Raw genomic sequence first — 14,120 nt, 5'->3', positions numbered from 1 at the left:
ATTTCATTAATAAATCATTTACAAAGAGATAAAAGTTATTAACAAAAATAGAAACACTCTCAAGCTAAAATTATTGTAGTTTCATGATCTGTTGTTTCTGAAGATACCATTTGCTACTGATGACGTAGTGCACTTCCTAAGGCTCGATAAATACTTAATATAATCGCCCGCCATTTTTGTTCTTTCGCTGGCGTTCGCATAAAGCACACGAGGACGCTCAATTACAGTGCGTTTGATTTATTATCATAGGAGCTACGACATGATAATGTTTAATTGTGTGGCAAATAGATTCCTCGTGTGATAGCTCAATAACGAAAAAACAAAAATGGCGAACGATACTACCTACCTACCTACCTACTGTCGGTGACTCAGGAGAAGACGAGAGTGGACTGAGGAGGAAGGGATGTGAACAGATAACGTAAGACAACACGTGCAATATTTGTACTGCAGTAAGCGGAAACATTAGGTCTCCTTCTGTTCAACTTAGCTTTATTTTCCATACGCATTGTTACTCATGTTTCCTGCACGAGTAATAACCTGGATACTGGGATGCTTATCTGAGCGATGTTTATAATAATAAACAGCGATAGTCAAGAAGGTCACATTCTTTCCGCTCTTCTTCTCCTGAGTAATGGACAGTAGACTTTATAGAGCCTTCACTTCCTAAGGCTTAAGCGATGAGGAGGAGTCACGCCGGAAATAATTGCAGTACCTGAATGAATGAATGAATGAATGAATGAATGAATGAATGAATGAATGAACGAATTAATGAATAGGAAGAGAGGAGGAAATACCAATTGAAAGGTATACAATGATAAAATCGCGTCCTTGCAACGATTCCTGAAACTCCTGGATGGCTCAATGTCTGTCTTTCATGATTCAGAGCCGTCCACCCGAGAAAGACTCGGACATTCGGAAATAATTGCAGTACCTGAGTGAATGAATGAATGAATGAATGAATGAATGAATGAATGAATGAATGAATGAATGAATGAATGAATGAATAGGAAGAGAGGAGGAAATATCAATTGAAAGGTACACAATGATAAAATCGTGTCCTTGCAACGATTCCTGAAACTCCTGGATGGTTCAAGTCTGTCTTTCATGATCCAGAGTTGTCCACCCGAGAAAGACTCGGACATTCGTTAAACCGAACACTGGATCACTTCACGAGACGGTAGAGCTTTGCATATTGTCTATAGCGCCAGGCGTTTTGTAGCAATGTATCATTTCTATTTTTCGTAACCGGTTTTGCACGACTCTAGTATAGATACCAGTACTTATAAAATTCTGGTCCATGAAATTATTCACTTCATTACATAATATACCTAGGAATAATTATTACAACGTACCTGGTTCTTGAGGAGGTAAATGCGGCTGGAGATCAAGCCAGTCTCTCAATATCTGTACAGCTTCTTTCATACTTTGTTCATTCAAACCAAACTGACTGCGAACTCTTTCCTTAATTTCTTTTGTTGCAAGACTCAGAGCTTGTCCTGACATTTTGGTTCCCTAGAGAAGATAGAAATTTCATTATTGTAAAATACATTGATCAATATAGAATAATATGACAGTTCATTATTTGTGTCAATGTTAGGAAGTCGATTGCGATAAACTTCGGGCAGGCGTTTTATTTCTTCGCTTAGTAAGATATCCTCAATAACAGGCTTTTCTTCTGTTGTAATAATTTCAATGGTATTTCCTGCTTCTGTTGCTGTAGTTGCTCGTCTAGAAATTCTGCATTCTTAAAACATTTCATTATTATGTCTTGCGAAACATTTTTCAAGTCCTATGAATTAACCTTATTGCGTCAGGAATAGTTTTTGCTCTTGAAAATTCTGTTCTCTTACTGCAGTTGTTTTCTGCATTAATCTCAGCCCGCATTTACTGCTTTCTGTAGTACAGCAATTTTACCATCTATAAGACATCTTTATCTAACGGTTGGACTTCGCTGTTCAGATAGAGGGGAAGAAACTTAACCAAATATGTTTTAGCAACAACATAACCTCATTTTCAAAAAAGCAGACAAAGGCAATTGCACAGTGATACTACACAAACAAGACTTACACAACAAAATAGAAACATACTTTAAACAAAACAACATCACAGAACTCGAAAAGATCCCACCACACAATACCACAACACAATAAAAAACACAATCAACAAAAGCAAACACGTAATACCACACAACATAAAACACCAACTCAAACCAATCAAACCAGCAGCACCTAAACTCAATGCACTACCCAAAATACACAAAGAAAACATACCTATCAGACCCCTAATCAACTACAGACAGGCACCAGCACACAAACTAGCCACACACATGGACAAAATCATCAGAAAGAACATAAAATTCAGGGAACAGACAACAATAAAGAACACTATAGACCTCGTCAACAATACAAAACAACAACACATACCACACAGTGCAACATTAGCATCATTCGATATCACCAACTTATACACTAATATACCAATACAAGACACATTACAGATACTAAAACAAATGCTCACAGATAACAACACACCACAAGAATACATCGAAGAAATCATCGAAATCACAGACATCATAACAAAGCAAAACTATTTCACACACAACAACAAATACTACAGCCAAACAGAAGGATTGACAATGGAATCACCCATATCCAGCATACTAGCAGAGATATTTTTACACAACATAGAACAAACATACATACTCAACAATGAACACAACAAGAATGCAGACAACATAATATACTGGCACAGATATGTAGACGATATACTCATAGAGTAACCTGGGGCAAAAGTCCGCATGGGGTAAGAGTCCTATTATCGCTTTCTCTGTCTTCGAGTTGTTAAGTTGCCACTACTGTATGGTGGTTTTGAAGGTGTCATGGTTGCCGTTGTGCTGACATAGTTTGCTTCAATTCGTGTGCAAATTGTCTGAACAATGAGGTAAGTTTCAATTTACATACTGTTGATGTTATATTTAACGTTTCTGGAAACGTGTTAACATTATAAGTAATAATGTGTATACAAACTATTGTAAGGGATATGAAAAGAGTCAGTATAAGGTACATGTAGCGTTACTTGAAGGTTCCTTAGTTGCCCGTGCGATGGCAGCACAGATCAGAACATGCATTTTCCAAGGTTGGGGCAAGAGCCCGCATCTTAGATGGGGCAAGAGTCCTGGTGCGGACTTTTGCCCCAACTGCCAAACGAAAATCCTTATTCTTGTTTGCGTTATCGGTTTAAAATTTAATCATTTAATGAATGAATGAATGAATTAATTAATTAATTAATTAATTAATTAATTTATTTATTTATTTATTTATTTATTTATTTATTTTCAGAGACTATAAAAGAAAATCAGATCGCAAACCAGTAACATCAGAAATGCTTGCTGAGGCACAAGAAAAAATTGCTAGTGGCATGTCCAAAAGGAAAGTCGCCGAGCATTTTGGTATTGATGAGTCAACACTGCGGAAAAGACTCAAGAAAGGTACAGGTGTTTCAGCGCTAGGAAGGTTCAAATGCATTCTAAATCAAGAACAGGAAATGGAACTTGCACAGCATTGTAACTTGCTTAGTGACATGTTCTATGGACTGACACTATCATCTTTGCGCAGTCTAGCATTTAAATATGTTCAACTCAACAAAATAAATCACCCATTCAACAACGAGACTCAAATGGCAGGAGTTGATTGGGCAATCAATTTCTTAAAAAGGAACAATTTATCTCTAAGGCTCCCACAGAAAACTAGCGTCGCTCGAATAATGGGCTTCAATCGCGTGCAATGTGACTTGTTTTTTAATAATCTCACAGAATTGCAAGGGAAATATAAATTCTCTCCTACCCAGATCTACAATATGGATGAAACTGGGATTACAACAGTACCCAACAAAGCCCCAAAAATTGTCACTACAAAAGGGAAACGAGCTGTGGGAAAGGTATCATCTGCAGAGAGGGGCCAACTGGTGACTGCAGTTTGTTGTATGAACGCTTCTGGGAACTACGTCCCCCCAGCATTAATTTTCCCCAGAAAGCGGGAAAAAGAAGAGCTAATGAATGGGGCTCCACCGGGCTCGGTGATGTTTATATCAGACTCAGGCTATATCAACTGTGAACTCTTTGTTAAATGGCTACGTCACTTCCAGAATCATGTTGGAGCAACTACTAACAAACTTGTGCTACTGATTTTAGACAATCATACTTCACACATAACACTAGAGAATGTCCAGTATTGCAGAGAGAACAGTATTCATCTTCTGAGTCTTCCACCACACAGCAGCCACAAGATGCAGCCGCTTGACAGATGTTATTTCAAGTCCCTTAAAGACTTTTATAGCACATATTGTGACCAGTGGATGATGAGTAACCCAGGCAGGGTCATAACTCAGTTTCAAGTCGCTCAGCTGTTTGGCAAAGCATATCTCAAAAACAGTACGGCGGAGAAGGCTGTCAAAGCGTTCGAAGTTTGTGGTATTGTGCCCATGGATCGCTTGAAATTTGGCGAGGAAGACTTTCTTCCTTCGGAGGTAACTGACCAGAGGTCCATTTCCCCTTCTGCATCATGCGATGACATTGGATCACATAACGAGCAGCAGCCACCACAACCGTCAACATCTGGAGTTAGCAAGGCCAGCAAAACAGATGTGCAAGAACGTGAGTATTCACCCTGTGGATCATCAGAGAACCGTGAAGGAACGCAGTATTCACCCTCGGAAATAATTCCTGTTCCAAAGGTAGAATTCAAGAGGAAAAGAATGGGGAAAGGGAAGAAGTCTACTGTACTGACTTCAACGCCGCATAAGACTGCACTCGAAATGGAGAGGAATAGTAAAGTTAATGTTGCCAATAGGAAATTGACTTTCAAGACCGGCACCAAAGAGAAGAAAGAGAAAAGCAAGAAACCTGAGTCATCTGAAAAAACAATTTGTCCTGGGTGCGACATGGATTATGAGGATCCTCCCACAGAAGACTGGATAAAATGTGACTCTTGCGAAGAGTGGTGGCACGAAAAGTGCACTTCCTATGAAGGAGGACGTTTTATCTGTGATTTGTGCTAGTGTTTAGTATTCAACTGTATAATTTGTTAATGAAGAAACTTAAATCCTTTGTGCTTTAAATATTTACAGCAGTGAACAGTATCATAACTCAGCATCGCCTTCATTTGGATTGGACTACTGATTAGAAAGTGTATTTTTTCAATAATTCGTATTTTTGTTTGATTTAATTATAATAAAAATACCAAATTTATTAATCTAATTAACACTATCACTGATTTGTTTGTTCAGAAAATATAATTCCACTGGGTTATAACCATTGGGACAAATTATTATAATACTTTAAAGTAATTGAAAATAATTTTTAGATTCGGACCCTTGCCCCTTATGGACAGGACTTTTGCCCCGTGCATGGGGTAAAAGTCCTATTTTACCACAAACTCATTATAATTTAATAGCAACTATTAGATACATAATATATGAATGTTACTTTGCCATGTTGTAGCATAAACACATAGCATGTGTCAGGACAAAAATAGGATCAAAAATTTAATTATATTGAGAGAAATCGACTTTTGTCTGAAAAGTGCGGACTTTTGCCCCAGGTTACTCTACTATACAAAGGAAACAAAAGACAAATACACAAACTACACCAATACATAAACAAATTACACCCAAAACTTCAATATACACTAGAACTTGAAAACAACAACTCCATAAATTTCCTAGACATCACCATAACATGCCGACCTGGATGGCTCAAGCGGTAGAGGCACGGCATGTCTCTATCGCTTGGCCCGAAAGGTTGTGGGTTCGAGTCCCGCCTTGGGCATGGGTGTTGTGTACGTACTACTTTAAGAAACGGAAAAACAGAAAACAGAAAAAAAAACGAAAAGGAGTAAAAAAAGAAGAAAAAGTAAAAAATAAACTCTAAAAAAAATAACAAAAATCGACAACAAACACACCTTCATAATATACAGAAAACCAACCACCACCACCACACACATACACAACACATCTAACCACCCATACAACACAAACATGCTGCATTTAGGACAATGGTACACAGATCACCCAACATACCCATGAACCAACAACACTACAATGAAGAAGTGAACACAATCAAATACATAGCACAAGAAAACGGATACAATCCAAATATAATAGACAATATCATAAGGAAGACAAAACAAAAACTTAACAAACACAAAAATACACAAAACACAACACAAACACAAGAACACAAGAAATACATCACACTAACATATGAAAACAAAAGCACACATAAGATCGCATCTTCATTCAGGAAACAGAAATACAACATAACATACAGAGCAGAAAACACACTGCAAAGACATCTCAACACACAAAAAACACAAACAAATAAATACGACCACACAGGTGTATACAAACTCAAATGTAATAGTTGCGACAAGTTCTACATAGGACAGACAGGCAGATCATTCCAAACACGCTACAAAGAACACATTAAAGCTATTACCAGAGGTCACAATACATCTACATACGCCGATCACATAACCAATACTAACCATACATACAATAACATAAATACGGACATGGAAATCCTACACACACAACCCAAGAACCAAAAACTCAACACACTGGAACAATATGAAATATACAAACACACTAAAACACACCCCGATCAAATCCTCAACACACAGATCAATTTCAGTACACACACACTATTCGACTCCACAATTCAACACCTTCCAACAATAAAACACACCCTGCTAACAAGCAGAGAAGTTCGAGATGACGCCGCGATCTAGTAGGCTCTGATGATGGTGCGTGAAGCACTGAAACAGCTGTTAGCCGGACAGATATTTCATATTTAACACGAGTAAGTCCGCTAGTTCATCAATTAACAAAAATTACTTAACCGAATAATAACAGGCACTTCCCATATTTACTATGTGTTTAATTTCCTCTCGAATGTCATTTATATTTGTTCTGTTATTCCAAGGTATTTGAATTTTTCCACATTTTTAAGAGACAAATTTTCTATTTTAATATTTTCATTTTGTACAATGTTCTGGTCACGAGAAATAATCATATACTTTATCTTTTCGGGTTTTACTTCCAAACCTATCTCATTACTTGCTTCAAGTATAATTTCCGTGTTTTCCCTAATAGTTTGTGGATTTTATTCCTAACATATTCACTCATATGCACAAACAATTTGGCCGATTTAACCCGTTCAATTTAAAACACTTTCCGTTTTCCTGGACTTTCCTAATGGTATATTTCAGAGCAAAGTTGAAAAGTAAAAGTGATAGTATAGCTTCTTGTTTTAGCCCACAATGAATTGGAAAAGAGTCAGACAGGAACTGGCCTATACGGACTCTGCTGTACGTTTCACTGAGACACATTTTAATTAATTGAAATAGAATCTTGGTAATAAGAAGAAATGTATAAATAAATGAATAATAAAATGAGCAAATAAGTGATTGAATAAATAAGTAGGTGCATAAAATAAATAAATAATTAATGAAACACATAATTACATAAATACACAGAAAAATATATTGACAGCTATATAATTAAGTTCATAAATGAATGAAGGCATAAATAAGTAAATAGAGAAATAAATAAATAAATGAATAAATAGGTAGGTAGGTAGGTAGGTAGGTAGGTAGGTAGGTAGGTAGATAGATAGATAGATAGATAGATAGATAGATAGATAGATAGATAGATAGATAGATAGATAGATAGATAGATAGATAGATAGATAGATAGATAGATAGATAGATAGATAGATAGATAGATAGATAGATAGATAGATAGATAGATAGATAGATAGATAGATAGATAGATAGATAGATAGATAGATAGATAGATAGATAGATAGATAGATAGATAGATAGATAGATAGATAGATAGATAGATAGATAGATAGATAGATAGATAGATAGATAGATAGATAGATAGATAGATAGATAGATAGATAGATAGATAGATAGATAGATAGATAGATAGATAGATAGATAGATAGATAGATAGATAGATAGATAGATAGATAGATAGATAGATAGATAGATAGATAGATAGATAGATAGATAGATAGATAGATAGATAGATAGATAGATAGATAGATAGATAGATAGATAGATAATAAGTATGTGAATAAGTAATTATATATAAATAAATCAGGAAGTACCCGGAACAACTTTCGCAATATCGTTTTTGCTCACCGCAAGTTTCATTTCGACAAATCAGTATTTGAATAGATTTATCTAGCCATACTAGTCATTGAAAGAAATGTTCGTCTAACGTGGAAATTTGAAATAAAATGGAAATATTGTGGTTATATGACTAATGAACGAGAAAGTTGAATCGATTGGAAAAGCAAATATGGCTATAAAATCTGTTGCCTTACCTCGTAGGATGTAAGTTGTATTTTATTGTCCTACTGAAGTGTCTTCTTTTCCTTAACCTTCCTCTCGAACGTAGCACTTACAACTGGCCGGCTGAATGGTCCTTCAGAACTACAAGTCGCAATTAGAAACCGGTTCTACCTCCACTTAAGATTTCTATTACGGTAACCATTAATTTACTCTCATATCTACGTGGCTCTAATGTTTCATTATGAAACGTTTCAATGAGGTCATATTGTCCAAAGACGATCTTGTGAGAAAAAAAATAACAGAACAGTGTTACCAACGATTGAGTTCCGATAAAATTTATACTACAACAGTTCATAACGCAAGTGTTAAGATATCTGTCATAAAACAGGTAATACATTTAACTTATATATTTTTTTAAGAAGCATTTGTGAAAAAATTCGTAATAAATGCTAGTGAATGTTTCGATAATTTATTAATATAACATACAGGGTGCGACAGTGGAATATGACGGTTTTTATAGCCCTGTTTGTGGGACACGATTTAAAAGAAAACACATATACTGGAAGTAATGTAGTACAATGCAATTTATTAATGTCTAATTACTTTTTAAAAACTAAATTTCGTAAGTAGCTTCCATGGCAACGAATACATTCCTGCAATCTGCTATGAAAGTTCTCCATAACTCGCCCCAAGAAAACAGGTTCGATGGCACTAATTTCGTTTCTTATGCTTTGTTTCAGCTGGATGATGGTGCGAGGCTTGTTGCGATACACCAGAGTGCTGCATTGGAGTTAAGTCGCTCGCTTGAACTCGGTCGAGTGTCGCACCCTCGAGTGAGATACGATCGGTCGTGATATGCTCGTAATAAATAGAAGCACAGTACAAGGTCATCTCACCAACATGTCTTATCTTGTATGGATGGCGACAGATAAGATACACATATGTTTTGCTCACACGGTAAAAATAAGGCTTTATTTTCTGCGTTTATGACAAACGTTTAATGGAACAGTCAATGGAACGTACCAAAACAGGAACATGAAGTTATAAATAAAATAGTATGAAAAACTTCGATATACAGTTATTATTGCTAATTAATAATTATTCAATATTTGATTTCCCACATATATAATATGTTAGGCCCATACATAGTGTTCCGCCTATATACTGCGACAATGTAGAAACGTTTTACAAAATATTATTGATATAGCAGTAGATTAATAACAATATTAGTACAGAGATAACGTCACAGAAAATATAATAAAATTAATAATCATGCTGCACAACTGTTACAGGCGCAAAGAATGATAAACTAATTATTAGAGATTATTATTATTACTATTATTATTATTGTTATTATTATTATTATTATTATTATTATTATTATTATTATTATTATTATTATTATTATTACTAGAAAACTTGATACAGTTCTTGCATTATCGTGATTGTGTTCTCCGTTTATAATAATTATATGTACATCCAATAACATCTATCAGATGTGGCAAAAACAAAATAACTCCTGTTTGGGGGGGGGGGAAACATTTACCTACAACATTTATATTACATTTTAAAGCAAGTTTTGTAGTTGTACTATGGAGAGGTTAGTTAAACAGTGCAAAGTTTTGAAATGATAAACATCTATGATGTTACTACACAGTTCATCACTGTAACAAGGACGAATGTCTTTACGCTCGGCTTATACCGTTCGAGGATTTATCGCTCGTGACAATTTTACCCATCATGCATGTGCGCTACCTATCGGATTATGCTATCAACTACTTGGCGCTCGAGCGAAAACGTCCGATGCAGACCTCTACGATACACCTTACTTTTGAGATAACCCCATAGGAATTAATCAGCGCATACTGTTCGTAGTTCAATGAACTGTCTCCGAAACATGTTTCCAGGACAAATAATACTCGATTTGAAGACACTGCCTGGCCGCCAAGATTTCCTGACCTGACTGCAGCTGATTATTTCCTATGGGGTTATGTCAAAAGTAGGGTGTGTCACAACAAGCCTCGCTATCTCAAATAAAGGCGCAATAACGAAATCATTCTTCCCATCAATTAAAGTCAGACTGAAGATAAATTTACCTGTCGGGGCTGAATTTACTTCTATTGTGACAGGTCATGGCTTAACAAGATCGCACCTTCACAGATTCAAGATTATTCCAACTCCAACGTGCCCTTGCAGACTAAAAGAACAGACAGTCAACCATATAATATTAAGATGTGCCACACTGATAAAAGAAAGAAGAATTCTACGAGCTAGTATAATACGCAAACCTGGTCAAATCTGGCCTCCACCTTTTGATCAGTTCACACCAACATACCTCAACAGCTTCAGAAAATTTATAAAATCCATAGAATTTGGCAAAATGTAACAGCAATTGAAATTAGAAATAATATTAACAATGGTGGTAACCTAAAATAGAAGAAGTACAATTAGGCAACACTTCTATCTATAAGAATTTCAAGATCTCAATCAAAATTGTAAAAATCTTGTTCTCATGTCATAAATTATGTAACTAATTATTGTAATATTTTATGTAAAGCATGTAGTATTACTCCAATGTAATGGAGCATGCTGATATACAAAAAAAGAAAGCCTCGCTCCCTCATCCAGCTGAAACAAAGCATAAGGAACGAAATTAGTGCCATCGAACCTGTTTTGGTGGGGCGAGTTATGCAGAACTTTCATAGCAGATTGCAGGAATGTATTCGTTGCCATGAAAGCTACTTACAAAATGTTTTTAAAAAGTAATCAGACATTGATAAATTGTATTGTACTAGATTACTTCCAGTATATGTGTTGTCTTTTAATTCGTCTTGAGTGTCCCACAGCAGGGCTTTAAAAACCGTCATGTCCCACTGCTGCACTCTCTATAATTCAATTCCTGAAATTTCTGAACATGGAAGCCTTCTTAAATTAATGTTAAGTAAAATTCTAAATAAATTATAACCCATCTTGTAATTATTGTAATTAGTTAGGATTATAAATTACCTGACAACCTATGCGACATAAAATAGGCGTCGCCTACCAATAGCGGAAAAACAGTGATAATTAGTAACCGAATAACTATACAGGATGTAAGTGATATGAATGTGAAGATTAAAACACATTAAAATCAATAAAAAACCTAGTACTGTTCTGCAACCAGGAGATCAACCGTGAAAGGAATGTGCTTACTATTGCGTCATTTATTGGAGCGAAGTAGATAGATAATATTACCGTTATAACGTCAGTTTAAAAACATGCGCTCTCCTGGATATGTTATTTCCTGTATGGAGGGATTAAAAGACCAGGAGATTAACCGTGATCTAATTATGTAACTAGGGTAGTATAATTTGATTAAATAAATTTATAGCCTATGTGTATGAATTAATCAATCTATATTATGTTTGTATTCTATAATTTTGAAATATATAGCCCTACTTTTCACGTGCGATATTATTGTTCTCTAGTGTTAATATTATATTATATAATTCCATTGCCGCTGTAATTTAAACTTTAGTTCCTATTTTATTTTACTTATTTATTTTTATTATGTTTTTATTTTCTATATTTCTCTTATATTAATATTGTATTATGTAATTTCTGTAACTGTAATTTTAAATTCTATTTCCTATTTTATTTTATTTTATATTCTCTCATAGGCTTATTAATATTATATCTGAACTGCGACCGAACACGAGCGCTACTCATTCGGTCCCAAATTTTGTTAATACTACTGTATCTCCTTTTTTATTTTGTTTGTATTATTTTACTTCTATTTCTCTTATTTGTTTGTAATTATATTCTTTATTCTGTATATATTCTGTATAAATATGTGTGTATCAATGTTGTGCTGTGAGAGCTAGCCAATACAGATAAGAGTACCCGCGTGTGTGACCTTATGACATCTTATGACATCAACATTCATTCATAATATTACCCCGCTTCGTCTCATTCCGCAGAGACTTTCTCGTGGTTGGAGTACAGTATACGTCTTATAATTAAGTGCATTGTTAGTTAGAAAATTAACCTGTAAGTATACATAGTTTGGAAACATTGTGTCGCCAGCTCAAGTACGAAAGAACTCACACACTCGGTCTCAAATTTTGTTGCATTTCACTTATTGTACTCCATATAATCTTACATTAGCTTTGAAGCTTTAAGATGTGGAACAAGTAAAAATGTTGCAAGATTTAAATTTTTTGGCGTGATGTAGTGAGGTGAGGCCGAGGATTCGCCATAGATTACCTGGCATTTGCCTTATGGTTGAGGAAAACCTCGGAAAAAACTCAACTAGGTAATCAGACCAAACGGGAATCTAACCCAAGCCCGAGCACAGCTCCGGATCAGCAGGCTAGCGAGTTTGCCGACTGAGTTACGGTGGTGACTCTACAAAAAATGTGAACTACATAGCAATCAGATGTTTAAATTTACAGACCTAACAACCTAATCATTTATTCATCAGTTGAGCTATAAAATATAATGTATACCAAGTACAGTTCGATTCAGTGTTAATGGCCTCTGCTGTCCTTGGTTTTTTGGTTGCGTCATAAGGAAGAAATGTAATCACAAATGTGCTTAGGAGGGGAAGAGGAAAGAGGAAGAATGAAAATAATTTCTGTCCTCGAAGCTGAGGGACACTCATGTCAAGAAAATGTAAGTCATCATGGCATTGTTTAGTCCAGGAGTTTTCAAATTTTTTGCTGTCATGGATCCCCTGAGCTTCTGAAAGCAGCACACGCTCCCCTCTCGACAATTAACTTTTAATATGCGATAATGAGGGACAAAGTTTCTCACGTTCTATGTTTCAAGTAAGACAAATATTAACAAATAGTGTTATAATAAATAACTAATTGATTAAATGACGATCTTACTCGTGTTAATTGTGTAAGCATGTGCGGCTTACAGCTGTTTCGGTGCTTCTTCACACTATCCTCAGAGCCTACTAGATCTCGGCGTCAGCTAGAACTTCTCTGCCTGTTGTGTGGGTGCGTTCGATTGTTGAAAAGTGTTGAAATGTGGTGTCAAATAGTGTGTGTGTTCTGAAATTGATCTGTCTGTTGAAAATTTGATCATGGTGTGTTTTAGTGTGTCTGTATATTTCATATTGTTCTATTGTGTTGAGCTTTTGGTTTTTGGGTTGTATGTGTAGGATTTCCATATCTGTATTTATGTTATTGTATGTGTGCTTAGCATTAGTTAGGTGTTCGGCATATGTAGATGAATTGTGTCCTCTGGTCATTGCTTTAATGTGTTCTTTGTATCGAGTTTGGAATGATCTGCCTGTGTGTCCTATGTAGAAACTGTCGCAACTATTGCATGTTAATTTGTATACGCCTGTGTGATTGTATTTATTTGTTTGTGTTGTTTGTGTGTTGAGATGTGTTTGTAGTGTGTTTTCTGTTCTGTATGCTATGTTGTATTTCTGTTTTCTGAATGAGAATGCGATCTTGTGTGCGTTTTTGTTTTCGTATGTTAGTGTGATGTATTTCTAGTGTTCTTGTGTTTGTAGACACTATTAAAATTTAGATTCATACTTCATACTTACATTCTCTCATTACTGTATCTTTCTCATTCCCTTACACTTATTACTAGACTTCGTGGAATTGCCACGAGAATCGTAAGGTTTACTACGCACGCGGTATAGACTGTATGAGAAGGGGGCGTGCAAAGGATGGAGTATGCCTCTGATGTAAACACTGAGCAGTATACTGCGGTTACAATAAAACTTGTATCCTGCATTCAAGAAATAAAATGAATGAT

The 14,120-nt window shown here is 35.5% G+C and overlaps 1 protein-coding gene across 1 annotated transcript in view; it reads right to left on the bottom strand.

Annotated features, from left to right (window-relative positions):
* The window catches only part of LOC138698308 (clavesin-2-like), a 61,292-nt gene extending 52,796 nt beyond the window's left edge, over positions 1-8,496 (bottom strand). Inside the window, exons 1-2 of the mRNA XM_069824129.1 lie at positions 8,393-8,496; positions 1,353-1,512 (exon numbers count right to left, since the gene is read on the bottom strand). Coding sequence (XP_069680230.1) covers positions 1,353-1,503 — 151 coding nt within the window. The 5' untranslated portion in view covers positions 1,504-1,512; positions 8,393-8,496. The remainder of the gene's footprint in view (positions 1-1,352; positions 1,513-8,392) is intronic.
* Between the last annotated feature and the right edge of the window lie 5,624 nt (positions 8,497-14,120).

The sequence above is a fragment of the Periplaneta americana genome, chromosome 4, assembly GCF_040183065.1.
Source record: "Periplaneta americana isolate PAMFEO1 chromosome 4, P.americana_PAMFEO1_priV1, whole genome shotgun sequence".
Taxonomy (NCBI): domain Eukaryota; kingdom Metazoa; phylum Arthropoda; class Insecta; order Blattodea; family Blattidae; genus Periplaneta; species Periplaneta americana.
This window is presented reverse-complemented; position numbering and strand designations above follow the sequence as displayed.